The following is a 15,270-nucleotide window of genomic DNA, read 5'->3' as shown; positions in this document are numbered from 1 at the left end:
ATTTCTTTCTTTCTTTTCAAGAACAGGTTTTCCAGATAGAAGAATCTTTATTGGCTGTTTCATTTTTTAGCATTTCAACTATGTTAACCTGCTTCCTTCTTACCTCTGAAGTTTCTGATAAGGAATCTTCCCATCACCTTATTGAGGATCCCTTGTATATGATGAGTTGCCTCTTTCCTGCTGCTCTTAAGATTCTCTGTCTTTTGATAATTTGATTATAGTATGTCTTAGTGTTGGGCTCTTTAAGATCATCCTACTTGGAGTTCATTCAGATCTTAAATATTTTGTATTCATGTCTTTCATTAAATTTGGGAAATTTTCCCATTATTTCTTCAAATATTCTCACTGCTTTTTTCTTTTCTCTCCTTCTGGAATTCTCACAGTAAATACATTAGTTCTTGATGGTCCTCTACTCTGTTTTCTTTCTTTTTTTTTTTTTTTTAAGATTTATTTATTTATTTTAAAGTCAGAGTTACACAGAGAGAAGGAGAGGCAAAGGGAGAGAGAAAGGTCTTCCATTTGATGGTTCACTCCCCAATTGGCCGCTACGGCAGAAGCTGTGCCGATCCGGAGCCAGGAGCTTCTTCTGGGTCTCCCAGGCGGGTGCAAGGGCCCAAGGACTGCTTTCACAGGCCATATCAGAGAGCTGGATAGGAAGTGGACCAGCCAGGTCTCAAACTGGTGCCCATATGGGATGTTGGCGCTTCAGGCCAGGGTGTTAACCCACTGCGCCACAGCACCATCCCCTCTTTTTTCTTTTTAATAAAAATCCACAGTGTTTATTGACCTCTGCTAATAACATAGGGTAATCAAAACATTTTGGCCGGTGCTACGGCTCACTTGGCTAATCCTCTGCCTGCAGCACTGGCACCCTGGGTTCTAGTCCCTGTTGGGGTGCTGGATTCTGTCCTAGTTGCTCCTCTTCCAGTCCAGCTCTCTGCTGTGGCCTGGGAAGGCAGTGGAGGATGACCCAAGTGCTTGGGCCTGCACCCGTGTGGGAGACCAGGAGGAAGCACCTGGCTCCTGGCTGCAGATCGTAGCAGCGCGCCGGCCATAGCAGCCATTTGGGGGGTGAACCAACGGAAAAGGAAGACCTTTCTCTCTGTCTCTCTCTGTCTAACTCTGCCTATTAAAATAAATAAATAAAATACCTTAAAAAAACTATTGCCTTCTCAACAATTTTTTACTCCATTGGTCATTTCTTGTTAAAGATACTTACACTTTATTTATTTATTTATTTATTTACTTACTTATTTATTTATTTGAAAGACAGAGTGACAGAGACAGGGAGATCATCCATCCACTGGTTTACTCCCCGAAGGCCTGCGGTAACTCAGAGTTGGCCAGGCTGAAGCCAGGCGCTAAGAACTCATCCAGCTCTCCCATGTTGGTGACAGGAACCCAAGTACTTTGGACCATCATCTGCTACCTCTCAGATGCATTAGCAAAAGCTAGATCAGAAGGAGAGGCAGGACTTGATTCCAGGCACACTGTTATGGGATGTGGGCATCCTAAGTGGCAGCTTAATCTGCTGTGCCACAGTGCCCACCCCTAGTTGGAGAAACTTTATAGCATAGTAGTATTATCTCCTTTTAGTGTGATCTGATCTAGTTGTTTCTTGACTTCGTTTTAGAGTGACTCTCTCATGTGTCATCAAATATAAGTTTTATGAACTCATCAAAATTAGTGATATAGCCCTTTATCCACATATTCTCTTAATCATAGAGCTACACCAGGGTCTGGGATACAAGTAGCTTAAGATGAGGTTCATGGTTGCACCTTCACTTTCTGCGAGTTTTGGCCCTGTCATACTATGCCATGGTTGTTGAATGTCACAAAGACCATGCAAACCCATAGGCAACCTCTGAAACCAACATATTCCTTTTAATATTTTCTCTTTCTGTACCTCTGACTCAATGATTCCCATTATCTTTTGTAAAAATTTTTTAAAGATTTATTTATTAGAAAGAGTTACCAAAAGAGAGAAAAGTCTTCCATCCAGTGGTTCATTCCCCAGTTGGCTGCTATGGCAGAAGCTGTGCCAATCTGAAGCCAGGTCTCCCACGTGGGTGCAGGGGCCCCAAGGGCTTGGGCCATCTTCTACTGCTTTCCCAGGCGGTAACAAAGAGCTGGATCAGAAATGGAGCAGCTGGGACTCAAACCGACGCCCATATGGGATGCCAGCGCTTCAGGCCAGGGCGTTAACCCACTGTGCCACATCTTAATCTTGAAGTTTGCTGATTCTTCTGCCTGCTTAAATATGTGTTTGAATCCTCCTAGTGAATTTTTCATTTCAGTGATTATACTTTGCAGTTCCAAAATGTCTTTTAAGTTTCTTTATAGGTTTTCTATATCTTTATTGGTATTTCCATTTTGTTTGTATATTGTTTTCTTAATTTTCTCCATGTCTTTGAGTTCTTTGAACATCTTTAAGACAGCTATTTTAAAGTGCTTGTCTAGTAAATCTGCCAACAGTTGTTTCTCAGGTACAATTTCTTTTTATCTCTGTTTGAATAGACCATACCATCCTATTTCTTTGGGCTTTTTATTTTCTCTCGTTTTTTTTTTTTTTTTAATTGAAATCTGGATCATTGAATCGAATAATAAAACTCTAAATCAGATTTCAGATTTCTCCCTTCTGCTAGGATATTCTGTGTTGATTTGTTGGATGGTTATAGGCTGTCTTTGCTGAGGTCCAGCCTGTAAGTGTAAGCTTAAGATCTTCTCAGGTCTTTTCTGAGCCTGTGCCTTTCCTAAGGTAGGTGTGGTGGCTTCCTTCATTTCATTTCATTCCATTCCATTTCTTTTTTTTTTTTTTTAAGATTTATTTATTTATTTGAAAGTCAGAGTTAACACAGAGAGAAGAAGAGGCAGAGAGAGAGAGAGGTCCTACATCCGTTGGTTCACTTCCCAATTGGCTACAACAGCCAGAGCTGCACCAATCCGAAGCCAGGAACCTGGAGCTTCTTCCGGGTCTCCCACACGGGTGTAGGAGCCCAAGGACTTAAGCCATCTCTATTGCTTTCCCAGGCCATAGCAGAGAGCTGGATCGGAAGTGTAGCAGCCGGGACTCGAACCGGTGCCCATATGGGATGCCAGCACTGTAGGTGGCAGCTTTACCCGCTACTCCACAGCACCAGCCCCTCATTCCATTTCATTTCATTTATTTTACCTGGAACTCCATCTTGGTCTCCCATGTGGGTAGCAGAGGCCCAAGTACCTAGGCCAAATTCCACTACCTTCCCAGATTTATTAGTAGGGAGCTGGATCAGAAGTGGGGCAGCCAGGACTTGAACTGCATTAGTGGCTTAAACCATTGTGCCACAACTCCCCACCTCCCCTCCTAGTCCGGTGTAGTGACTCTAATTTCCCCTGTGCATGTGGTTGCTTTTGGATGTCCTACTGTAATGTATGGCTTCCAGAAGGGGAAAGAAGAATGTAGGGGAGAAAAAAGGGCACTGGCTATTTAAATCCCCTGGAAATTACCTCAGTCTGAGAAGAGGCTTGCAACATGGAAGATTTAAGAATGACTGCCTCCCTCTCTGTCCCTCTGTAATCAGAAGCAGCAGTGAGCGATCAGAGCACAGATCTTTAATGGGAGCACAGGAATGTTTTTACCCTCCCTGTCTCCTGCAGGCTCTACACGAGTTGCTCCGGGAACAAGTGCACAGCTGTCTGCCATGGGCTGATAGTGTGGGAATGGGTATAGCTGCTGCTGTGTTCAAATCTGAAATTTTCCAAAATTAAGTCCAAGCCTTCTGCTGGAACTTGCAAGCCTTTAATAGACTCTATAGATGTTCAAAATAGTTACATCACACAGATTCTGCCAGTCCAATTGTGTTTAGATGGGGAGACAAATTCCTGGTATTGAAGATATGGGAAGTACTTACAATTTCTGCCTATAACCATATTAATGAGCTGGTTACTATATCATACCTTAAAAATTCTTTACTGGGTGGTTGGCACTGTGGCAAAGCTGGTAAAGCCGCTCCCTGCAGTGCTGCATCCCATATGGGTGCTGTTTCAAGTCCCAGCTGCTCCACTTCCCATCCAGCTTCCTGCTAATGAACCTGGGAAAGCAATGGAAGATGGCCCAAGTACTTGGGCTTGTGTACCCATGTGGGAGATCCAGAAGAAATTCTGGCTCCTGACTTTGGCCTAGCCCAGGCCCTGCCACATGGCCATTTGAGGGAGTGAATCAGTGGACGGAAGAATCATTCTCATTCTCTCTCTCCCTCTCTCTCTTTCTCTCTCTCTCTCCCCACCCTTCTCTCTCTGTATCTCTGCCTTTCAAATAAATAATCAAGTCTTTTGAAAAATCTTTGTTGGTATTTTCAAATTACAAAAATAACTAATTTCTTGAAAAAATTTTAAGTAATACAGAAATATGTAAAGTGGGGCCAGCATTGTGTCATAGCAGGTTAAGCTTCTGCCTGTGATGCTGGCATCCCATGTGGGCTCCAGTTTGAGACCTGGATGCTCCACTTAAGATCTACCTCCCTGATAATGTGCTTGGGAAAGCAGTGGAAAATGGCTCAAGTACTTGGGCCCCTGCAACCATGTGGGAGACCTGGAAGAAGCTTTGGCCTGGCCTAGCCCCATTGCAGCCTTTTGGGAAGAGAACCAGTGGATGGAAAATCTCTCTCTCTGTCTCTCCTACTCTTTCTGTAACTCTACCTTTCATATAAATAAAAAATAAATCTTTTTTAAAAAAGAAATATATAAAGTAAAGCCACTTTCATATCCCTTCTCAAATATATATATATACATATATATATATATACACACACACATACAGTGTTAGGAATTTTTTTCTTTTAATAACAATCAGATAATATTAGTCTACATGTGGCTCTTTTTACTTATTATATCTCAATTATCTGGCCATATTGGTACGAGTATTTCTATCTCATTCTTTTAAAAATGCTTCATGTGGTGCCCACTTCGTGATGTGGCAGGTAAAGCCACCGCCTGCACCAGTAGAATCCCATATGGGTGCCAGTTTGTGTCCCTGCTGCTCCGCTTCCGATCCAGCAGCCAATGGCCTGGGAAAAGCAGTGGAAGATGGCCTCCAAGTGTTTGGGCTTCTACCACCATGTGGGAGACTCAGATGAAGCTCCCGGCTACTGGCTTCACCTGGCCTAATGCTGGCCATTGAGGGTATCTGGAAAGTGAACCAGCAAATGGGAGATAGGTCTGTCTCTCCCTCTGTCTCTGTAATTCTTTCAAAATAAATAAGCCTTTAAAAATGAATTAAAATACCTCATATGCAGATATACTAAAAATTATTGAATAGTTTTCCTATTAATATATATTTTGGTTATTTCTAGGTTTTTAAACTAAGTTTCATGTACACCTTATACACATAGCCTAAACGTAATTTTATGCTGTATTTTGAATAATTTTGTACATGACACAGAGTTCTTTGGTTTAGAATTTCTCACTTGTGGTATCATGCTCAAAAAGTTTCAGTTTTGGAGCATTTTAGACTTCAGATGCTCAGATTAGGGATGCTTAACCCAAATCACTTAAAATTGGATGGGATTGGGGTCAGCTTATCTTTTTATTTTATTTTTTTAAGATTTGTTGATTTGTTTATTTGAAAGGCAAAGGTATAGAGAAGCAGAGGCAGAGAGGCAGAGGCAGAGAGGCGGGGGGGGGGAGAGAGAGAGAGGGAGAGGGAGAGAGAAAGAGGGAGAGAGAGAGAGAAAATCCATCTGCTGGTTCACTCCCCAGAAGGCCACAACGGCCAGAGCTGTACCAATCCAAAGCCAGGAGCCAAGAGCTTATTCCAGGTCTCCCATGTGGGTGTAGGGGCCCAAGGACTTGGATCTTCTACTGCTTTTCCAGACCATATCAGGGAGCTGGATTGGAAGTAGAGCAGCCAGGACTCGAACCGGTGCCCATAGAGGATGCCAGCATTGCAGGTGGCGGATTCACCCACTAAGCTATAGCACCGGCCTGCAGTTTATCTTTTTATTTTAATTTGTATCTGATTATTCACAAACCAACATTTTTAACTGTGTTTTTATTGGCGCTGCTCTTATGAGTTGTTTGCTCTGTTTATATCACTCAAATAGGCTGTTTTTCTTAATTGTTAATCCCTTTGTCTGCAAAATATATTGAATATTTAAATTATTTATTTATTTGAGAGGCAGGGAGGGAGAGGGAGGTGCTATCTGCTTGTTCACTCCTCCAAGTTCCTCCAATGGCTGAATTAAAGCTTGGGAGCCAAGAACTCAGTCCAGGTCTCCTACATGTTGGTAGGATCCCAACTACTTGAGCCATTGTTTGCTGCTACCCAGAATGAACATTAGCAGGAAGCTGGAATTTGGATCAGAGCCTACACTCAAACCAAGGCACTCTGATATGGAACTGGAGCAAATACCTATCCCTGAAGATATTTTGTCCTAGACTGTTGTTTGCTTTTTGTCTTGGGGTTATGGTGCCTTTTGCATGATAGAAAAGTTTAGTGTTCATGTAACTGAATTTCTTTTATGATTTCTATCATTACTATAACATTTTATATGTTGTGTATAGATTTTTAATTCATTGGAAGTTTATTTTATATGGTGTGAAGTTTTTTTTTTTTTCCAAATAGTGCTCTCGCAATATATATTTCCCACAGAAACATGGGGACACTTTGGATTTAATGCTGTCTTCTATTTGTTTGCTTGTATTTCTTTGTTGTATATTTTCAATTACCATAGTTTTATTTACCACATTATTAATTATAATTCCCAAAGTCTTTTTGTAGGGTGCTTTGTCATTTACGGAACACCTTTATAAATGCCATTTTATTTGATTCCCAGGCAAAGCCAGAAATACAGTTAAGGCAGAGAAGACACTACTATTCATATGAATATTCTTTAGCACAAGCTCAGTTGCTAGGAAGGGGGTACTGTCAGCCCTCACCCACCCCCTCCTGAGTCCCAGGCTACTGAGGAGCAGAAACTGAGGTCCAGAGAAATCTGTAACTACTCTTTTGTTTTTAAAATTATTAAATGAAATCTAAATACACTTTTATCTGTAGCTCCTATTGTTGGTGAGTGTAGTTCATGTTGCAAACTTATATTGAGAGGTTTAATATTTGTAAAATTCCTGTCCTAACAGCCTTATGTTTTCTTTCTCTCAGCATGCTAGAGCATATTCATTAAGTTAATACTAAAATTGGAAGAGCAAACCTGTCATACAAGGAAGGGAACCGCCATTAGTTAAGTGCTGAGTTACTGCATTTGGTCTATTGAGTGATCCTGTGAGAAAGAAACTATTCCTAGTGAAAGCCAGGAGAAGTTACATAATTTGCCTAAGCTCATATAACTAGTGTGTGAAAGATTAATTCTGGGTCCTGTTAGTATGTCCTCTCATTTTTTTTTCACACATCATGCATATTATGATTGGGACATAGTGACTTTTCAAGATACTTGAAATGACTTAAAATGAGAATAATTCTTGTCTGTTCTTTCAAGGCTGCGCAGATACAGAGTCCTAGGGAGTAGTAACTCTGACTCTGACCTTTTCTCCCGCCTGGCTCAAATTCTTCAAAATGGATCTCAAAAACCCCGGAGCACTACTCAGTGCAAGAGTCCAGGATCTCCTCACAATCCAAAAACACCACCCAAGAGTCCAGTTGTCCCTCGTAGGAGTCCCAGTGCCTCTCCTCGAAGCTCATCCTTGCCTCGCACGTCTAGTTCCTCACCGTCTAGGGCTGGACGGCCCCACCATGACCAGAGGAGTTCATCCCCACATCTGGGGAGAAGCAAGTCACCTCCTAGCCACTCAGGATCCTCCTCCTCTAGGAGGTCCTGCCAACAGGAGCATTGCAAACCCAGCAAGAATGGCCTGAAAGGATCCGGCAGCCTCCATCACCACTCGGCCAGCACTAAAACCCCTCCAGGAAAGAGTAAGCCAGCCAGTAAACTCAGCAGATAGGAGCCAAGCTGCATCTCTTGGAAAGGTGTGAGATCTTCCTCCTAAACCTGATGCATGTATGTCTCTGTACTGTCTATTTAAAAAAACCAGTGTTGATCTTTTGCAAAAGAAAGTAACACGATCAGTTATTTATAAGAAGACATAAATATATGGAATGACCTAAGGCAGGCAGCAAGCAGATCAAGAATCAATGCCTTTGTATGGAAGGGACAATCCAGCAAAGTCTAAGGGGGAGGAAACTCATTAAATGAGCTCACATTTTATAGCTGTCTTTGAAACAAGAGTTGAGAGGAGACAGAATGGAATTTTAAGGGGTTTCACCTAATTTTTTAAGCTTCTGCTCAAAGATTATATAGCAGAAGTGAAACTTCTTGTTGATATTTTCATTCAAAATTTCCTAACCTAAGAGAGTCATTACTCGGATACTACAGTATGCAGGAAGCCTGTTGCCAGGGAAGCACACTCCTGAATATTTGGCTTGTGTGTCTTTTTAGTGTGTGAGAATCCACACCTTTACTTTGCCTCATTCCTGATACCCTCCTTGGATTTCACATTTTTTTAAAAAAGCTAGTGCTTCTCTCCTGACCCAGATTTGCTTATTTTAACAGTGCATCCCAATAGGGATTTAGCACACATGCTGATAATTTCAAATCTATTTACCTTTTTTAGTCCCCCAGTATCTTTCATTGGCACAACAGTTATTTACCCAGTACACCTTTATTGTGAAAAATAACTGAGAAACTTAGGTAAAGGAAAGAAAAGTTTAACTAGAACTACTTTGCAGGCTTTAGGGTTTGGAGAGAGAGGGATCAAGAGTCAGGTGACAATCCTTCAAGATAGAGGGGCCCTCTTTCTCCCTGAACAGTTTCCTCCCTGTGGAAGGAAAAGTGACCAGAGCAGACTGCTTCCTTCAGTCTCCCAGGTACCAGCTATTTCTACTACCAACCTCTAAGGATAACAGGGAAGCACATGCTTTGGAATGTGACTTTATGCTTTTAGAGATTTAGAAAGGAAAATAAAAAGAAATTAAGTATGTTATTGAGGTTTATAATCCTTGTACTTTGTATTTTATACATTTCACCAATAAGGAATGAGTATCTGGGGAAATAAATGTAGGCTAAATATTTTTTCTTTTAATGTTTTATTACCTGCTTCTCCTTTGCTTTTGTTCAGTAGTTGGGCTTCTTGGCCTGATTTCCATGTAATCTCAAGTTATGAAGCTATAAGGAGAATCATATTTATTCTAATGTCACTCTTCTGCTAATAGAAATCAGGCAAAATTAAAGCATACTAGACTTTTAAAATGGGCTCCTTTCTGCTCTCTAGGTGTTTGTGTTGTACAGACCTTATTAAGGTCAGGTAAATTGGCCTGCTTGCTGTTGAAATTTGCCTTCTAGCAAACATCTGTGCTTTTCTTTGACCTTGTCTTTGCTGCCAAACCTACTATGGTTGAATTGGAAAACAAAAAAAAGGAAGAAATTATTTCCTCACCATGTGAACCTATTCTAATGCTGCATCAAAGCTGCCCTGAAGCTGCACTGAACTATCCTTGTTCTCTTTATCTGTGTTAACTTTTTAAAAAATAAACTACAAACACTATTGAGGCATATAAGGTCTCTCATCAGAAACATAGCTTAATGTGGAATCTTAAATTCTCTCCAGTTTCAAGCACTACAGAGGAATGCAATAGATAAGACATATTTGCTGTTTATCTAAAGCAACTGTAATATTGAAAGACCAATCCTTCTGTATTATATTGTATAATAGCTGCTGTAACACTACTTGCATGTCTTCATGGTAAATTATATAAATATTTATAAATATAGAGAGACATATGCTTATATAAACTCATTATTTCTCATTCTCCATTTGTAATTTCAAGACCACAGATGGTGAAATTCCTTTTCTATTGTGTGCCTCGTGTACACTTGGGCCTTGCCTATCTTCATTTTCTAAAAATATTCTTGGCATATGACACCTCAAATTCTTCTTGCCGTCCCTGTGCATAGTGCAAGGGTTGGCAGACTCTAACAAGCCAAGATGGGTTAAATTTCATTTAAAAAAGATTTGACTAGGGTGAAGAATCCCTGGAATATGCTTGTAATACTGGTTCAAAGATCCATCATGTTAATCACGTTGTTCTATCTTTAAGGCTAGAGTGGGTGAACTGGGATATAATCATGGGTCTTGACATAAATTGATTTTTTTAAACTTTTCTTTTTAAAAATGCCATCTTACTCTCCTGTTTCACCTCACTTTTATCTTGTTGGGGGGTGGGATTGGGAACTAATTAAGAAATTATCTTTTTTCTGTGGTCATAGCTTAATTGTGCTAAATGTAGCTGCTTTAAATTGTGACTCCTCTGGGCAGAAACGTGCCTAGTAGTAACCACTGGAAAAGCTGATGAAGCTGTTAGTGTGGAATGTGTTTATTTCTAATGGGTATTTTTCTGCAGACAGTGATGACAACATGCCAATGAATGTTTCCTCTCCTTTCCATTTTTCTTCCCACCCTTTCACTGTGTTGTTCCCTTATTGAATTGCACTGACAAACTCATGAAGATCCAGAGACAAACCACCTCATTGTGTAAGAATATTTTATTTTGCATGTAGAGGAAAGAGTTAACCAAAGATGTTTCTGCTCTGATAGTTTCAAAAGAAACAAATTATATCTATATATCAGTATATCCCCTTAACGATACTATCCTGTATAGGGATTTACTTTATGGTTTTTAAAAGCATTGTTAGTGCTTTTCAGTGTTGGCTGTCTCTCAGGCTAAAAATATAAGTCAGCAGCCCTAAGCAAGCACTTTTGACCCTTGGATTTTTGTTTTTATCCTAAAGTATGATACAAAGACTGAGGTATTTAATTTTTGTTTTAGTTCTTTATTTTTGTTTCTTTTTTAGTGATGGCATATTTCAGATTACAGTGACATAGATCATCCAGATAATTTTAAATGGGTTTGGTTATTTTACCTAAGATGAGGGATATAGCCAAAATTAAACCAAATTATAATAAAAGTAGCATGGGGCAAAATGAAGATTATGTTTTGAAGATCAAAGTACCTCCTGGTTTCTCCTGTCACTACAGAATGGCAGCTTACCTCATCACATTCACCTCTGCCCTGTCTTGTCCAGTCCCTGCAATTACTTGGAGTGGAAGGCAGAATTAACAACAGCTGAGTTCCGTTAGCTAGTGCTTCTCCTGATGTATGCTGCCAAATCTCCAGAGTCTATCAACTGGGTGAAATATTAAAATCCCACATAGTAACCTCTTTTACACTTTAATGTATGGTGAACAAAAAAAGAAAATTGGGTCATATCAAATTTAACCTTACAACAGATTATAAGTATCTTTGAATATAAAGCCTTAGGCAGGCAGGCACTCTCATTCTCAACTCTCTTATGCAAGCTGGCCTTGCTGACAGTGGCATTGTTACATATCCTGGTTTTTAAGTTGCATGTTATGAAGTGAATGTTTTTTTGTAAAAGTTGCCAAGTTATTCAAGTCCTAAATAAGTAGCAAAATTGAGACCCACTATAGTCATTATCTACTTTACATTATTTTCTTAAAAATACTAAATAACTCTCCGTTGCTGACTACTCAGTGTTCTAGGTGGGCAGTATCTATGCTGAGCTCCTCGCCGCTATGGGAACTCGGGGTCCAGAGTAGTCATCAGAGGTTCCTTCCAGGCCACAGATTTTTATGCTAGTCTGTGTATGGTTGCCGTCAGTCCACAAGGAAAAAGTGTACATTGGTGCATGTTTTATAAACCCAGACACAGATAGTTAAAACCATAATTAGTTTTTCTATACCAAATAAGCTTTGAATTAAAAACAGATGCTTTTATTCCCCCAAGAACAGATGATCCTGTGTTCCTAATTAACATTAGGAACTGGTGATAGGAGAACCAGGCTCTAGAATTCAGAACTTCAGAGGCTTAGGGAAAAAATGCATCTTACCCTGGCTATTTGAAAATATATTTGTAGATAAGTCTAGATTTAGCCTTGGAGAGCAAAGTTTTTCATATTTTAAAAACTTCATTCTTTTATCTCTCTCTCAAAACATGGCATATCTTAGTGAACCATTTTTTCTGTCATGTCAATTTTGAAATTAAGTTGTTTGTGTTCACCCTTTTAAAATCTTATTTCTGTTGTGTGCATTTACCATAGATGTGTGGGGATTTTGCCTAAGGGGAGGAATGTGTTAACATCTGTATTACGTAGGCGACAGTGGTTGACAACTTTCTTGAGTTTGGTGCTAAAGACAGTGTATTGGCAGAAAAACTGCTTATCTCCATGACTTAACACAAAAAGCATTACAGATTAAGGCATGTAACTACTATGATCATCCTTACATGTCAACATATACTGAAGTGTAGAAACCACAGGTGCATATTTATTAATACCATAACTTGGAAACTAGAGGCAGTTCTAGTCTTCAGACCATATACGAGGGTGGAATGCATGGAAAATCCCAGGTCCTCATCCAGTAATACCTGGGTGTGTTCCTTGAAGATGTGGAAGTAGGGCAGAAACTCCTGTCATTGGGAATCTTTTTTTTTTTTTTTTTTAAGATTTATCTTATTTATTTGAAAGACAGAGCTACAGACAGAGGTAGAGACAGAGAGAGGTCTTCCATCCGCTGGTTCACTCCCCAGATGGCCGCAACGGCCAGAGCTACGCCAATCCGAAGCCAGGAGCCAGGAGCTTCTTCCAGGTCCTCCATGCGGGTTCAGGGGCCCAAGGACTTGGGCCATCTTCCACTGCTTTCCCAGGCCACAGCAGAGAGCTGGATCAGAAGAGGAGCAGCCGGGACTAGAACTGGCACCCCTATGGGATGCCAGCGCTTCAGGCCAGGGCTTTAACCTGCTGTGCCACAGTGCTGGTCCCCATTGGGGATCCTTAATATTGTGGCCATCCATCTGAAATTAGGAGAAATTTAAGCCAAATAATCTCAGGAACTTTCAAAATCTGTTGTCCAACACTGCCAGGGAGAACTGCAGGAGATATCTGGGAAATCTGTAGTTCTTAAGGTAGATCCAGGACATGGGACAAAGATCTCTCCCTGTACAGGGGAATTTGGATGCTGCACACTTTGCTCCCTGAGTAATCCCTGGCTGGACATGGATAGATGACCTTAAAGTCTTGACCCATCAATACATTTTTCCACTTCTGTTCCTGCCTTCAAAATAGGTAAGCTTAAAGTTCAGTTATTTCCCTGGAACAAATTTGGATCTATGTGACAAGATCAGGATCAAGGATCAGGTAGAGATTCAATACAATCTCAAAACTGATAATAAAAATTTTTACTTTGTAATGATTCTATTATTTCTTTAGACTTTGCTAGATCCTGGTCTTGAGGAGCCATGGAAAAGAAGTGAAGCCTTTCCTTTCATTGCCCTGTGCACCTTAACAGGTTCCTGCCTCCTCTTTAATTGAAAGTGATAGTGAGGGCTCTGTGTACGCTGATGATGCTGACCTGTGTTCCAGATACTCAGGGCCAGGGCTCCTGGGTCCCTTGTCCTAGACAGCAGCATTGGATGAGGCAGATCTTTGAGCCCATGTGACTATCAAATTCGCAAACAACATAATTTTACACAAATGGTGGATAGGAACTTTGTCTTTTAAATAGTTTAATATTGTTTCATATTGTGTACATAAGTGTTCACTTACCTAAAACTGAGTAAACTAAGTTTTAATATACATTAGCTCTGCCAGATGTTTTTTTCCCCCTCTTACAATTGTTTAAATCCTTAAAAATTCATGAACAGCACACTGTACCTGGACTCACCTAAAAGGAATAAACAAGTCTACCACAGCTTGTTTGTGGTTGACCTTAGGGAGCTACCCAGGGAGGGGAAAGCATTGGGACTTTCATCTCAATCTTCTTTTTAAACTGTTCATCAGATAAATTAGCTCACCAAGATAAAAAGCTTTTAGAAATACAAAGATAAGAAGATAAAAGAAATGACAGCAGTGGGCCACTTCAGGCTTTGGATGTGGGGACTGAGTAAAGAGATCAGATGACTAAGGCTTGAGCCTCCCTTGCTTCTCCCTGATCCCCAGCCCTGGTCTTCCCTCTGGCTCCTTTCCTAAAATAGCCAGCGCCTATTTCATTGGGTTATTAGAAGTTCCCAGCTGTCAGGAAAAAAGAGGAAGGTGAGGGGGAATCAGTTTTGAAGTAAATATAAATCTTGAAAGTTAAAAGCTTTGGGCAGCTGTTAAATCAGATTCAACCATAAACTGAAAGAATTCTTTCGTTAAAAAAAAAACAATTAGAGGACTTTCATACTTCCACTTTTCTCTCTCTCCATGAGAGAGGTGAGAAACTGCTGAAATACCTCCAAAGCTGTGTCCCTTTCCCTCCAGGCAGCTCCCTTCGGGCGATTTTGCTCAGGCGACCAAGGACTCAGAGTATTGGCAGAAACATGGAGTGCTTTTGTATAGGCCATCTGTACATAAAAATGTAATTATTTATTTAATTTTCCCATTTGTATCATATTAAAGCTTTGTACAGTGTTTTAAGTTCTGTTTTAAAATTATTTTGTATTTTATTTTTATAATCTAGTAATAAAATATTCATTCCGCATGCAAACTCTAGTTCTATTTGTGTGGTGGTTTGGATTTCAAAAGTGGGATCTGTTTTTTAAATTTAATAAAGTTACTGAATGCACCAGTAGTTACAAGAGCCACTGGGAGCAGAAAGTATTACTGTCAGTGCAGTACATCCAAAAGTGACCTGGAAGAAGCAGCCTGGAAATTAGGTCTCCATACAGGTGAAAACCAAGGTTCAGGGCTATGAGACGATTCCCCGGAAATACAGTTAAAAGTGTTGAAAAGCTCCCTCTGGCTGGAGGTCCTTGTTTCCAGCAGAAAGCACCAGTGGAGGGGGCGCCGCTCCCCGCACCTCCTGTCCTGCTTGAAACCCGCCCTGGGAGCAGGAGCACAGGCGGCCTTGCCGGGCACTGCCTCCCTCCTCCAGGTTTGACAGGACCTGGACGTCCGCGCCATCTCTTGCTGAGCCTGGATCCCCTTTCCTGACCTGTCGCTCAGCAGCGACACCCAAAACGCTGTCTCTGGGGTTCTTTTTGGAAAATAGAGGTTAAGAAGTCACTCGCGCTCCCGGGAGCTAGCCATGAACGTGCGAAACGACATCTCAACAGCAGGGTAGCTGAAATGTTCACCTCGCGCCACCGGTCATCGCGGCGGGAGGGCACGGCGGTCGCCACACGCCTGCCCAAGGACTTGCAAGAAAGTTCAAAGGGAGAGTCTAGATTAACTTCCTCACTCAGGGTGGCGGCGGTAGAATCTAGCAAACCGTGAACTCTTCACGAAT

General features: G+C 40.9%; 1 protein-coding gene across 4 annotated transcripts in view; it reads left to right on the top strand.

Moving 5' to 3' along the window:
• The window catches only part of TTBK2 (tau tubulin kinase 2), a 164,641-nt gene extending 150,112 nt beyond the window's left edge, over positions 1 to 14,529 (top strand). For all 4 annotated transcript variants that reach the window (XM_008269122.5, XM_008269121.5, XM_008269119.5 and 1 more), the window contains one exon: positions 7,470 to 14,529. In XM_008269122.5, the coding sequence (XP_008267344.1) occupies positions 7,470 to 7,932 (463 nt within the window). In that variant the 3' untranslated portion in view covers positions 7,933 to 14,529. The remainder of the gene's footprint in view (positions 1 to 7,469) is intronic.
• Positions 14,530 to 15,270: the final 741 nt, after the last annotated feature.

This window comes from Oryctolagus cuniculus, chromosome 12 (assembly GCF_051225735.1).
Source record: "Oryctolagus cuniculus isolate XC-2025 breed Fujian yellow rabbit chromosome 12, ASM5122573v1, whole genome shotgun sequence".
Lineage (NCBI taxonomy): Eukaryota > Metazoa > Chordata > Mammalia > Lagomorpha > Leporidae > Oryctolagus > Oryctolagus cuniculus.
Note: the sequence above shows the minus strand (reverse complement) of the source record. Positions and strands in the feature narration are given on the sequence as shown.